Genomic DNA, 13,321 nt, shown 5'->3' on the forward strand with positions numbered 1-13,321 from the left:
ATAGCCCTTGCTTCTCCAACTGTCTAAATTAGCAACCATTCAAAGTTATGAAGATAGGAAAAAACAGCTTTGCAACCAATATTTGCATTTACAATCATTGCAGTAATCCCATGGTCATGTGATCACCATTTGGACACATTGCAACCAATGTTGCATGTCCCATGGTTATATGATCACTATTTGCATGCTTCCCTGCTCACTTCTGAGAACACAGAAGTAACACTGTAAGTTGCAGTCATGTGATGCATCGATTTTGAACTCTGTTTAAAACAAAGTACATGGTTGGCATTCTTGAATGCATGACAACTGAAAAATATGTTGCTAAAAATTGAAATACGGCCTCAGAAGATTATTGTTAATAGCAGAACTGACAGACTTGACAAATCAAATTTTGCCTAAATAACTGTGTAAACTTCTAATGTATTATTAAATATATTACTTTTAAAGCAATCACATATCTGCCATGACAAAGAAAGGAACCATCGTGCCATTAAAGTTGCCTGTTGGTAATTACAAGACAGAATTCAGTAAATCATTGCAAAGTATAATTGTCTAATAATAATAAAACTTTGATCTCTGTTTTCATTTGCATTGTTCTACCTGATACCTTCCCAATGTGCCTCCTTACTCTGGTTGATAATTATGGAATTGTACTTTTGTACTTTTAGAGGACACAGTGTTGGGGGATATAAATTGCATCATTCTAATATATATTGCACTTTGAGGAATTGGTGACCATGAAGCTAGCTATAGGAGTGTGGAGGTAGAAAAATATTATTGCTATTCTGTTGTTTGGAAACAACAACATCCTAATTAATGGCCTATGGCAACTTCCAGAGTCTTCTGCTCATAATAAAAAAGAAACTGGGAGGTCTTGTGACATCACAACAATGGATGGATGATGCTATAATATCAATGTCCCAAAACAGTAATGTGTTGGCATAGCATTCCGACTGCTATAGCTTCTGTAACAGAAATGGCAAAAGGAGGTTTTGCCCCAAATTATCAAGGTTCTGAGGTTCTGATAAATAAAAAGAGGTAGCCAGTGCTGAAATCTACTCATTCCAGTACCATGCACTGAGTGTGGAGAGCAGGGAAAATCCAATGAAAGTCATAAAGTAAGACTAATTTGATCTATCTCATCTTTCTGCTCCAGGAAACCATTGACAAGCTGACTTCCCAGCTGAAGGCCTTTCAGGAGAAAATGAAACGGGTAGAAGAGTCAATTCTGAGCAGAGATTATAAAAAGCACATTCAGGTGACTTTACACTTGGTGGGATGTCTTGATCTGTTTATTTAAAGAGAGTGAATAAGAGAGTCTAAAGAGCAGGGTCTTCTGAACATCCCAAAACAAAATCGCAATAAAAAAGTTGATGGAAGGTACTCAAATGCTTTTGCTTTCAGCAGCCATTCTGCGCTGTCAGGTCATAAGAACAATTATTTTTCCCAATTCCTTTTGCTGCTTGGTTTAGTGGGCTTGAAACAGTTTACAACTGTTGACTAAATAATGTGGGTCATAAAGCATAATATCATATGATCATACCACTTAGCAATGGTAAACCCTGCAGTCCTTTTTGCTATTGTCATTAAATAAAAATAGTGGGTTGTTAAGCAAATATTTCCTCCCAATTTCCTACCAGCTTCCCACAAACAAACTTGTCAAGTTCCTAGATCGCAATTACCTGTCCGCAAGGTGTTGGGATGGCCAGAATTTCAAGGAACAATCATAACCACCATTCATGCAGTGCCACTGTAACTTCAAATAGTTGCTGAATGAGTGATCATTAAACAAGGACCCCTGCTCTCATTCTCTCCTGCCAAAGACTTAGGTCAGGGGTGTCAAACTGCCAGCTTGCAGGCCAGATGCATCATAGCAAAACCGCGCCCATCCCATTGCCAGCATTGGAAAAAAAAGTCGCTGTACATCACGACACGTCACGTGACTTGCGAGTTTGACACCCCTGGCTTAGGTGAAGTGGGGATCATCTGGATCTCTGTGGGAATCTCATCCCAGAGGACAAGGGCAGAGACGTGCACTTCCAGGGTCTTTACAGATGATAATAAAAGGAAACTGGAGGGTGCCAATCCTGCAGGATTGAATCAGCTGAGCAGATATTGTGGGAAACAGCCTCAAGTAACCAGGTCCTAGGCTACGTAAGGCTTTATAGGAAGGAACCAACTCCTTGAATCACTCCTTGAAGCAAATTGTCAACTGGTACAGGTCACAGAGCAAAGGTTTTTTTACAGGGACCAACCAAGGCATGCCCATTCTTGCTCTGGACTAGTTGAAGCTTGATGTCTTGTTTTGCTAGCTATTTTGACAACTTATACTAGAAAAAGAGAACATAGCCCCTACAAATAAATGCATTTCTCCCTTTTTTAAAATAAAAATCTTTAAAGGACTATGGGACCCCCAGCCAGTTCTGGGAGCAAGAACTAGAGAGTCTACATTTTGTCATTGAGATGAAGAATGAACGCATCCACAGCTTGGACAAGAAGCTGCTGAACCTGGAAATAGTGGTGGGTTACTTGTATCAATTCTAAGTGTAACTGAAAAGACTAATAAAAGAGCTGTAGCGTGCTTAAAAAGAGAGAGCGAGAATCGCCTTTTCTAATTTTGTGCCACTGGATACTGTGGAATAAAAAGATAGGAATATAGACAACTGCCTTATTTTAAGGGTCCTTCCAAATGACCATTTTGTTTCATGACCCAAGTCATCTAATCTCACTACTAAAATGAAGAATGACTTGAGAAGGATGCAATAGGAATGGGCATTTTCACTTGTTTATGTATATGCACTGTTCCCAGTGAATTGCCAGTCCATCAGTTTCTTCTTCCTGGCCATTAGATAAGCATAGAAATATCTGAACCAGTCAGTAGTCATGTACTAGCCTAAGTAGGGATGCCTTATCCCACTCCTCTGATTTGTGGGGAAGTACAACAAAGCCCTTCCTTCTATTCTCCAGAATGAACAAGAAACTGTGAAGCCTTTTATCAACTGGCCATATTAGGATCCCTTTATGCAAACCTTAAGGGACGCGGTGGCTCAGTGGGTTAGGACACTGAGCTTGTCGATCAGAAGGTTGGTAGTTTGGCGGGTCGAATCCCAAGTGCCGCGTAGCAGAGTGAGCGCCTGTTACTCGTCCCAGCTTCTGCCAACCTAGCAGTTCGAAAGCACGTAAAAATGCAAGTAGAAGAATAGGGACCACTACAGTGGGAAGGTAACAGCGTTCCATGCGCCTTTGGCGTCTAGTCATGCCGGCCACATGACCACAGAGACGTCCTCGGACAAGCGCTGGCTCTTCGGCTTTGAAACGGAGATGAGCACCGGCCCCTAGAGTCGGAAACGACTAGCACGCATGTGCGGGGGAACATTTACCTCTACCTTATGCAAACCTGCCATCCCCTCCTTGCCTTGGGGGAATAGCAGAAGCAGGGAGGTGGAATCTGGTCTCCTCCTACAGCTTCCTAGGCTGCCCTTTGCAAGACAAGGCTATGATTCACTTCCACTTTGACAGTGGTACTTGTTTCCATTTTGCACAAAACTTCCCAAGTGCAAGAGTAGGAAGGAGGGACCAGGTGACAGGGTAACCATCGAGTGATTAGTATGTAGATGGATCACTAGGGTTCTCAGTTCTCTTTGGGAGCAGATCCATGTAGAACTCAAGGTTACATCACTGATAATACTGAATATGTTTTATTTATATTGGTAAGGATTCTTCAGGGTTATGAAGAGGTATTTTTCAGCCCTAATTGGAGCTGCAGGGAATTGGGAACTATATCTGGAAACTTTGACCTTCCCTACAAATCATGTGCTTTTTCATAAAGTTACATGCTAATGTTTGGAGTTGTAATCCAAGACTTTTGGAAGGTGCATTTCAGCATGGAAAATACTTACAACCAGTAATGTTCTTCTATTTCCTACAAAGGGCAAATGGTTCCCAACTCTCTGCAGATATGAGGGCAGAGATCAGAATTTTATTAGTGCACTTACCATAATCTACAGTTACCAGGATGCAAATATGTTTGGGATGATCACATTCCCATAAAGTTCTGCGGCTTGCTACTTTGTCTTTGTCTGACTGTGACCTTCTTGCATGGTATACCTTTGTTGTATTTGAGGGTTGTTCACCCTACCTGTATTCTTTTAGATGGAGTCAAACTTATTACTTGAAGAGAAAATTAAAATTCTACAACAGGAAAATGAAGATCTCCAAGTACGGATGCAGAACCACATGACAGTGACAAGGTGGTGTCTTCACTACAGTGACAATCCTTAAAAGATTTTATTTTATTTATTTATTAGATTATCTCCCCTTTAATACTTTATAAATAACTCAAGGATCCCATTTTCCCCACAACAAAAAACCTATGAAGTGGGTGGGGGCCAAAGAGAGTGTTTGGCTCAAAGTCACTCAGCCAGCTTTTATGCCTAAGGCAGAACTAGAACTCAGTCGCCTAGTTTATAATCTGGTGCTTTAATCATTAGACCCAAATTAGCTCTCATTCAAAAATGATTCCTGTTTGATCAATTTTCTGTGTCAGTGTAATCTGATGACTATGGGAAATGTTTTTATTCGACAAAGTCTCATGGCTATTGCACTTAGTAGCATTACAAACATGTGAAGAATTACTAAATTCTTGGGCAATATTTTTTTTTAAAAAAATCTTTATTTTTAAGAATGTATTATATGTCCTTTTCTCCCTAGTCAGTAATTTCTCCCAGTAAAGTTGGGTGAGTGTTTTGTGGCTTCCATATGTTTTTAAACTGCAATCTTCTATTATTCCTCCCAACTGATAGACTAGCACAGGGGTAGGCAACCTTGGCTCTTTTATAACTCATGGACTTCAACTCCCAGAATTCCTGAGCCAGCCATGCTGGCTCAGGATTTTTGGGAGTTGAAGTCCACGAGTCATAAAAGAGCCAAGGTTGCCTATCCCTGGATTAGCAGAACTCCTACAACACACTAAGCCATAATAGCATTACTCTGGCTTTGTCTTCAAGTGTTTTATGACCCCAGCCGCTATAGTTTGGAAATCATGATTTATGACTTACAGTGATGTATTCAAAAATTATGATTAAGGAAATCATAGCCTAGCATCTTGTGCAGACTCAGGATACATTGATGACAACTGAAGTTCAGTAACATTTGAGGAGCCACAAATAACAGTAGAATCTATAGGACTTTCTGACTCTGGAATTAACTGGGATTGCCATTTCTGTTGCCTCAAGGATCTTCCTCCAGAAAGCGAGGCTTGTGTTTTGGGGACAATGCAGAGTATCAGCAATTTTAAGGGATAAATTGGGCATCTTAAATATCTGCAAGGAATCAAGAACCGGTTGTGCTAATCCCCAACCCCTCACCAATGCAGAAAACAATAAAAATTATTAGATCCAATCAGAAAGGCTTTGAAGGTCACAAAGCCTTCAAAGCCTTTCTAATTGGAAAGGCTTTAAACATCACCACTAAGCTGGGCAATTAGTACACCTGGTTTATATAGAACATGGATGTCAAACTCACGTCATGTGACGTATCGTGACTTTTTTTGCAACCAGCCTGCCGGCCAGCAGTTTGACACCCGATAGAGAAGAAGTAGCAAATCCTTGTAATGAAAACTGATGCGTACTTCTTTTTTCCTATCTGTACAATGTGGTCTAACAGCTGTAATTCTTACCATGCTTTAATAGGCAGCTGTCTGATGAGCTTCTGGACATTCGTGAGGCCCTGGAGAAGGAGACCCAGCTGAGGGAACAAGCTCACCGAGAGAAAGAGGAGCTCTTGTACAGGGTGCTTCATGGCGATTCAGGCCACCCCTTTGCTATTTCTACTGAGACATCACTCATTGCCACATAGCACTTTTGAGAGGCCAAAGACACTGATGTGGTATAAAAACAGAAGAGGGAAGGAGACCACCATGTGATTGTTTCATCATTGCATTCTACTCCAGAGGTGTTCAGATATTTTTTATCCCATGGACTAAGATGGTCTTCAAGGGGACAGGCCACACTCCTCCCCAACAAATGAGGGCCAACTTAAGAAGTGGGAGTAGAGATAACATTCACATTCAATGAATTAAATAATTCTCTAATTATTTAAGAATTTTCCATTTCTGCCACATTAATAATTGCAATGTATTGGTGTAGAGAGGATCACGCCGAAGGCTGGCAGGGAGGGATTGGGTCCAGGTTGTACACCTCTGTGCTGGCCCTGGTGTTTTGACCTAAGGACAATTCTTGTTGGGATTTTCTTTTATGCCCTTATTGTTTGAAATCCTGAAGAATGGGACTTTCCCATCTTCCTTTCAATAGTGGCAAATTTCAGTGTTAGTTAAGGAGGTCACCCTTCAGACATTTTGTGGTATATAACAGTCAGGTCAGGTCTTTCTCTTCTTCTCCCAAGAAATAACAGAGTTAACTACCTCATATAATAGATCTTGTGAGGGGGTAAAAAAAATAGAGAAAAAGGGAGTAGGAATTACAAATAAATGGCACTTCACAATCGCACATCTGTGAGATACTAGAGTAGATAAAATGAAAGATTTACACTTGATTTCAGCTGATGGAACTAGACTTAAACCAAAATTCTAAAGCAGTTGGATCTTAAGCCAGTGCTTTGTAAATTTGAACTGATTTATAACTAAGTTCCCCCATTGCATCTTTTTTCTGCTGTGACTCTTCATTTTGTCCCTGGGTCATGTGTAACTCAAGCTTAAGTCATCCTTAGCTGTGCTGGGATTAAAGCAGTACAATATTTTCAGTTTATTCCTTTCTCATCTAGTAGAATCAGGGGGCTAAATGAGTAGTGCTTTAAAACTAGAACAATTATAAGACTGTCACGATAGAGTTAGGATAGGAATTACCAGTGAGGAAACAACTTTATGATTTTCTACTCATTTAAGGATGGGCGGATAGCACTTAACATAGTAGTGGAGAAAGAGCTTAAAGAAGAGGTTCTTAACCTGGGGTGACCGCATCCTCAGGAAGTGTGAGAGGGAATTTCAAGGGGTGCAACAAAGTCATAATTACTTTTTTTAGGGGGTGCAAATATTAAACATTTGCTGAGGGCATGGAGCATAGAAAAGACTGGGAACCACTGCTTTAATGCAAGATGTTGAAGTTTTTCCTGCCACATGGGACTGCTTAGCCTTGATCACCTTTCACGTAGCTAAGAAAAGGTTTTAAAAATTAACTGAGTTATGTGAGCTTGATTGTTCTGGATCTCCCCATTTTCTATGTTGTTGGAATTATGATCAGTTCCTGCCCACATTCTCTTAGTATCTCACTTTCTAGATCAAAAAACTGGTTCTCACAGATTTGGAAGACAATGGGGAAAAAGCATCATTTAAATTCATTTGCATCCAGAATCAAACTCTTTTGTCTTCTTTGACAGGGTCTCTCTTTGCTGGTTCAAGATTTTGAGAATGGTATATGAGAAAGGTTCTCAAAAATTGAACAGAGATAGAAATTCTTATTGTATGACTGTTTTGTAAAGCTGATAAATGACAATGCCCTCTACTGATTGTGGGGTGGTGCTACAAGTTACATAAAAAAGTGATTTTCAGTTTGGAAGAACTGGCATAGACATGTAATAATTTAAATTCAAAGAAATTGGATGTTAAAATGTATTGTTTTAATGAAGAGGTTAAATTGGTGTTTATTATAATTCTAGCGCAATGTAGACACAGAATGAAGTGAATAAATATTGGTACTTAGTACTGCTATATATTCAAGGAAATCTGATATAGTTTTATCCTGGAAAAAACATTACAAAGATTTAACTAACTTCTGAACTGCACTCTAGCTAAATGCAATGGTCTGTGTGCTACAAAATCTGATTTTGGAGTGATCCTCTCCAACTTGTAATAATTTCTATCAGACTGACCTAATTGTTCAGGGCAAAACTGTTCCTAGATCATGAGAGGATTCTGGTCTAATCTGCCCTAATCAGGCTACATATGGAATATCACATCCAGTTGTGGCATTGCAGTTCAAAAAGGATATCATCAAACTGGAACAGGTTCAGTAGAGAATGACCAGGATGGAGAACAGATAAAAGATCTTGTCATATTTAGCCTACAAAAGGGAGGGGAGATATGATACCAGCCTTCAAATATTTGAAGAGCTATCACCTAGAAGAAAGAATGGATTTATTCTCCATTGCCTAATAGTACAGGACCAGAACCAATGGATTGAAGCCACAAGGAAGTAGATTCAGGCTAGATATGAGAAATAACTTTCTGATTGATGTCCTTTGGTAGAATAGGCTACTACATGAAGTGGTGAGTTCTACCTCACCAAATAGTTGGTCAGCTGTCAGAGATGTCTAGTGCAGAGTTTCCCAACCTTGGCAACGTTAAGACAACTGGACTTCAACTCCCAGAATTCCCCAGCCAGCCATGCTGGCTGGGGAATTCTGGGAGATGAAGTCCAGCCGTCTAAACATTGCCAAGGTTGGAAAACCCTGGTCTAGTGGATCCTGTATCAGCAGGAACTAGATGACCAAGCTCTCCTTATTCAACACCAGCACTTACCACTGGAAAGACTAATGCAGTAACTGATGAAAAATTTCCCAGGCAACATCACTCTGTCCATTATTTTGTCTGGTTCTTTTGATTTACCATATTGGCCAAGCCTAGTTCTCAAGAAATGAGTTTTGTAGGAACATCTACTGTGTTTTGCAGAATGAAAGATTTATACAAATGAATGTACAGGCTTATAAACCATAGCACTACATTATGCCAGCAAACAATGGATAAAGGTGTCCTACAGATACAGTAAATATGCAAGCCCCACTGAACATAGGATTGCAGCTTGCAGGACCCAAGTCACCTGGGTTCTGAAATGATGAGGTAATGAAAGATAGGAATACCTTAAAGAAAAACCAGGAGTTGAGAAGTCATCCCCAGTGCAACAGACACAGTTTTGGTCCCAATGATGTCTATCACTTTTGTCGATCCCATTTACTACTGTAAACTGTGTTTTATTTTTCTGATCTTGAAACTCTGGTCCAGGAGAGGAATTTGGTTTTGGTTCTTTGCTTGCTATGTTAAAATCAGGATATGTTTTTTTGCAGGGAGACATTTTCATATTATTGCAAATAAGTATGAAACACTGTGACATGAGTAATATTTGAAATGGTCGTCATAGCCCCAATGCTTACAAAAACTCTGTTAACAGTTCAGATTACATGAAATATTTAATTTCACTTTTATTATTTTTATGAATAATTTATAAAAAGTCACTTTGGATAGTGAGATGTGTGACATATAAATGTAATAAGTAAATAAAATAACTCAAGGCAGCAAACATACCGAATACTCCTTTGTCCTCATATTTTCCCCACAACTCTATGAGGTAAATTGGTAATGAGAGTGACTGGCACAAGGTCACCCAGCTGATTTTCATGCCTAAGGTGGGACCAGAACTCACAGTCTCCTGGTTTTTAGCCTAATGCCTTAATCACTAGACCCAACTGACTAAAATCACTAGATCTGAAATACACAATTCTAGATAAATAACGGATGGCAACAAAAAATTATACTTTATCTCCTTACTGCCATCTAGTGATCCAGATTTTAGTGGCTTGGTTCTCATAGCTTAATTACTTCCAGCAGTAGCCATTCAATCATATAATTCTGCCTTAGAAAACCACTTTATTAACAAATAAATTTATGGCTTTATTGCCTGTTCTGTACTTCAACTAGAGATCCTTCAATTTACAGTACAACTAGTTACAGAACTGAGGTTTTAATAAGACTAAATGGAAGTCTTATTCCTGGACTAACTCAGAAAAAGGCACAAATCAGCCACTGCTGTTTTTCCCCTATATGTTTATCCAGAAAACCAGTGAATACAGTCCTTTATGAAAAATATTTAAAGAAATATTTGCATTTTAAAATATATTTTCTCAAAAAAGTTCTTTGGACTTTTCCCTGAAATGCCTTTAAAGGTTAAGGTAAAGGTTCCCCCGCACATGCGTGCTAGTAGTTTCTGACTCTAGGGGCCGGTGCTCATCTCCGTTTCAAAGCCGAAGAGCCAGCGCTTGTCCGAGGACGTCTCCGTGGTCATGTGGCTGGCATGACTAGACGCCAAAGGCGCACGGAACGCTGTTACCTTCCCACCGTAGTGGTCCCTATTTTTCTACTTGCATTTTTACATGCTTTCGAACTGCTAGGTTGGCAGAAGCTGGGACGAGTAACAGGCGCTCACTGTTATGCGACACTTGGGATTCGACCTGCCAAACTGCCAACCTTCTGATCAACAGGCTCAGCGTCCTAACCCACTGAGCAGTCCCAAATTATCTGTCCATATTTCCCAAACCAGAAAATCACCAGTCAGTTTTAATATCCATCTATTAGCACTACTGGGGAGTGGACTGTTTTGAGGGAGTATTGCAGTCTTTCAATGTCTGCATTTCTGTGCTTATTAAGTAAAAATTGAATGTCACTGAGTACACACGTAGAATTGTCTGCTAGTGTAAAATACAGTAATGGTTTCTAGAAAGAACTAAACTACAAAGAGTTGGCTGCAGCCTGATTTTGTGCATAAGTAATGCTGGAACAAAGCCAGACAATAAAATACCTTTGCTATATTGATGATGCAATCAAAGGCTTTGCAACTAGTCCAAACTTTAATGATAAGCGTCTTGTGGCAGTGTTATGCATATTTGTCTGTCTCTTTATCTACCTATCTATCTATCTCTATGTATTATGCAAATAATCATCTCACTTCAGCTCCCAAGAAATCCTTTGAACCAGTTTAGTTTTAGATCTAAAGAGGAAGAACAGATGCCTTAAGACAGGGGTGGCGAACCTATGGCACGCGTGCCACAGGCAGCACATGGAGTCGTCCCTGTGGGCACGTGCACCATCACCCAAGAGGGAGGCGAGGCCAGGCTACCCCGCCCCCTCTCCATGTATTCCTGCGCTCTTGCTCTCTTTCTCTCTGCATTGAGAGTCAGGGAGCAGCTGCAAGAGCTGGGCGGATCCGGATCCAGGCAGCTGCAGCACGAGTCCAAGTAAGCCTCCAGAGCGATTTCGTGCCCCACCCCCAGCCGATCATTTTACGATGCTCCAGTGGCCCGATCTGGGCATTGGAGGCCTGCAAAATGCTTCTGCTGCCCAGATCTAGGGCTGCAGAGTGATTTCATTCCCCCCCCCCGGGCTGATTTTGCAGGCCTCCGACGCGCAGATCGGGTCGCTGGAGCATCGCCCACTCGGTGGCCACGCCCCCAGCACTCAGCGATGCATAAGTGGGTTTCAGGTCGCAGTTTGGGCACTTGGTCTCAAAAAGGTTCGCCACCACTGCCTTAAGATATGCTACTTAGAAATGGTGGGGAGAAATGATAAAATTAATATCAGAAATATTCACACAATTCATAAACATTATTTTAAAATAAAATTTTGTAGATATCTATTTTTCTTGTTGCATGAAATATTTTTATTGATGCACTCCAGAAATAATACTGTGATGTTAATGATTGAAAATATGTGGTAGTATTTGCATATTGGTGCAGCTGAAAGTGAGGGCTAGACTTGGTCTGATCTATGCTGGATTCTTGTAAGAATTGATTATTACAATTGGTAATGGTCCATTTCATGAAGTGCAAGCATTTAGTAATGACAATACCTTCTATTCAGTAACAAAATAATATTTCTGCCCATTTCCTAAAAAGAGACCCTCTCCTTAATGCAAATTCCAAAATCATAAGAAGTAGATATCATGAAAAACAAAATATTTTCTAATTTTCTAGACTCGCAGCTCTCCCTGGAAGACCACATTGGAGCTGTGACCAAGGGGGCCTTCTCCCGGGTTCGACTAGTTCGCCAACTACGGCCTTATCTAGACCTGGATTCCTTACGTACAGTCACCCATGCCCTTGTGACATCTCGCCTAGACTATTGTAACGCTCTCTACATGGGGCTGCCCTTGAGATCCACTCGGAAGCTTCAACTGGTGCAAAGTGCGGCGGCACGGACACTCTTGGGAGCCTCCCGATACTCCCATATCACACCTCTCCTCCGTGCGCTGCACTGGCTTCCGGTTGCCTTCCGTGTGAAGTTCAAGGTGCTAACAATGACATTCAAAGCCCTACATGGCATGGGTCCGGACTACCTACGGGAGCACCTTCTGCCGATGTCAGCACCCCACCGTCCTGTGCGCTCCCACAGAGAGGGCCTCCTCAGGGTGCCACCGCTCAAGGAATGTCGGCTGGTGGCCCCCAGGGGGAGGGCATTCTCAGTGGGTGCGCCAGCCCTCTGGAACACCTTACCTACCGAAATCCGGATGGCCCCTGACCTCCGTACCTTCCGTCGCGACTTAAAAACTTTTTTGTTCCAGCAGGCTGGCCTGGCATGATAGCGTTAATTGGGGTCCCAGTTTGTGTGCATTAGTGTTTCTTATTATTTTATTGTTCGGTCTGTATACCTTCCCTTCCTCTGTACACCGCCCCGAGTCCCTCGGGAGAAGGGCGGTTTATAAAAACTAATAAATAAATAAATAAATAAATAATTTTAAAAAAAGGGTTTGAGAAAGTGTTTCCAGAGACTGGAATTTGAATTAGCTATATATAAACAGTCAGCAAACTGTTTATCCCTATTATTATCATCCCTACTATTGCTTTTATTTGGGTTTTAAATTTGTACAAGCTGTTTGTGATTGTTATTATGAAAGACAGAATAATGAATTGAAAAATATAACTGAAGGCTCACAGAAGACTGTAGATAAAACAAATGTGGATTGTTGACAATGTAATTTTTTTCATACCCTTATGCTGGTACCTGTAAGAAAAGGAAATTATTTACGGGTGGGCTAACCAGCCAGCAAGAGCAGTTATTGCTTACTATTTTATTTTACTTTTAGCCATTCTGAGAAATTAGCCCCATCATTATTCATGGATTACAATAGCCTTTTGTTCATTTTTCAAAGAGAATAATGCCACAGATCACTTGTAGACCAAAGGTTTGAAAAAACTATTCTGCAAGGCAAGCTTACCTCACCACCCACTTCCTGTCCTACATACCCCAAAGTGAAAACAAGAGTAATTTCTGGCTCTCCAAAACAGCACAAGGGACACTGCAGTTGTTTCTGGTCTGAAAGGATGCTGTAAAGGGTTGCTTGGTGATTTGGGAGCTGAGGAGGTTTCGTAAAATTGGAAATCAAAGACATATTTGTGTCCTTTTTTCCAATACTTTGACCATTATATATTCAAATATCAGATGCCTCTATACTGAGAAGTTCCTAATCCTAGCTATGAAGATACCAAAGTGATGAAACATTACAGAAAAAATATGTAAGGGGTAGGATGATGTTCATGGCAT

The 13,321-nt window shown here is 40.7% G+C and overlaps 1 protein-coding gene across 1 annotated transcript in view; it reads left to right on the forward strand.

Annotated features, from left to right (window-relative positions):
* Positions 1 to 7,690, forward strand: part of CCDC69 (coiled-coil domain containing 69) — a 54,278-nt gene extending 46,588 nt beyond the window's left edge. Inside the window, exons 6-9 of the mRNA XM_083354360.1 lie at positions 1,157 to 1,258; positions 2,401 to 2,520; positions 4,153 to 4,250; positions 5,691 to 7,690. Coding sequence (XP_083210486.1) covers positions 1,157 to 1,258; positions 2,401 to 2,520; positions 4,153 to 4,250; positions 5,691 to 5,856 — 486 coding nt within the window. The 3' untranslated portion in view covers positions 5,857 to 7,690. The remainder of the gene's footprint in view (positions 1 to 1,156; positions 1,259 to 2,400; positions 2,521 to 4,152; positions 4,251 to 5,690) is intronic.
* The last annotated feature ends 5,631 nt before the right edge of the window (positions 7,691 to 13,321 follow it).

This window comes from Vipera ursinii (assembly GCF_947247035.1).
Source record: "Vipera ursinii genome assembly, chromosome: 2".
Lineage (NCBI taxonomy): Eukaryota > Metazoa > Chordata > Lepidosauria > Squamata > Viperidae > Vipera > Vipera ursinii.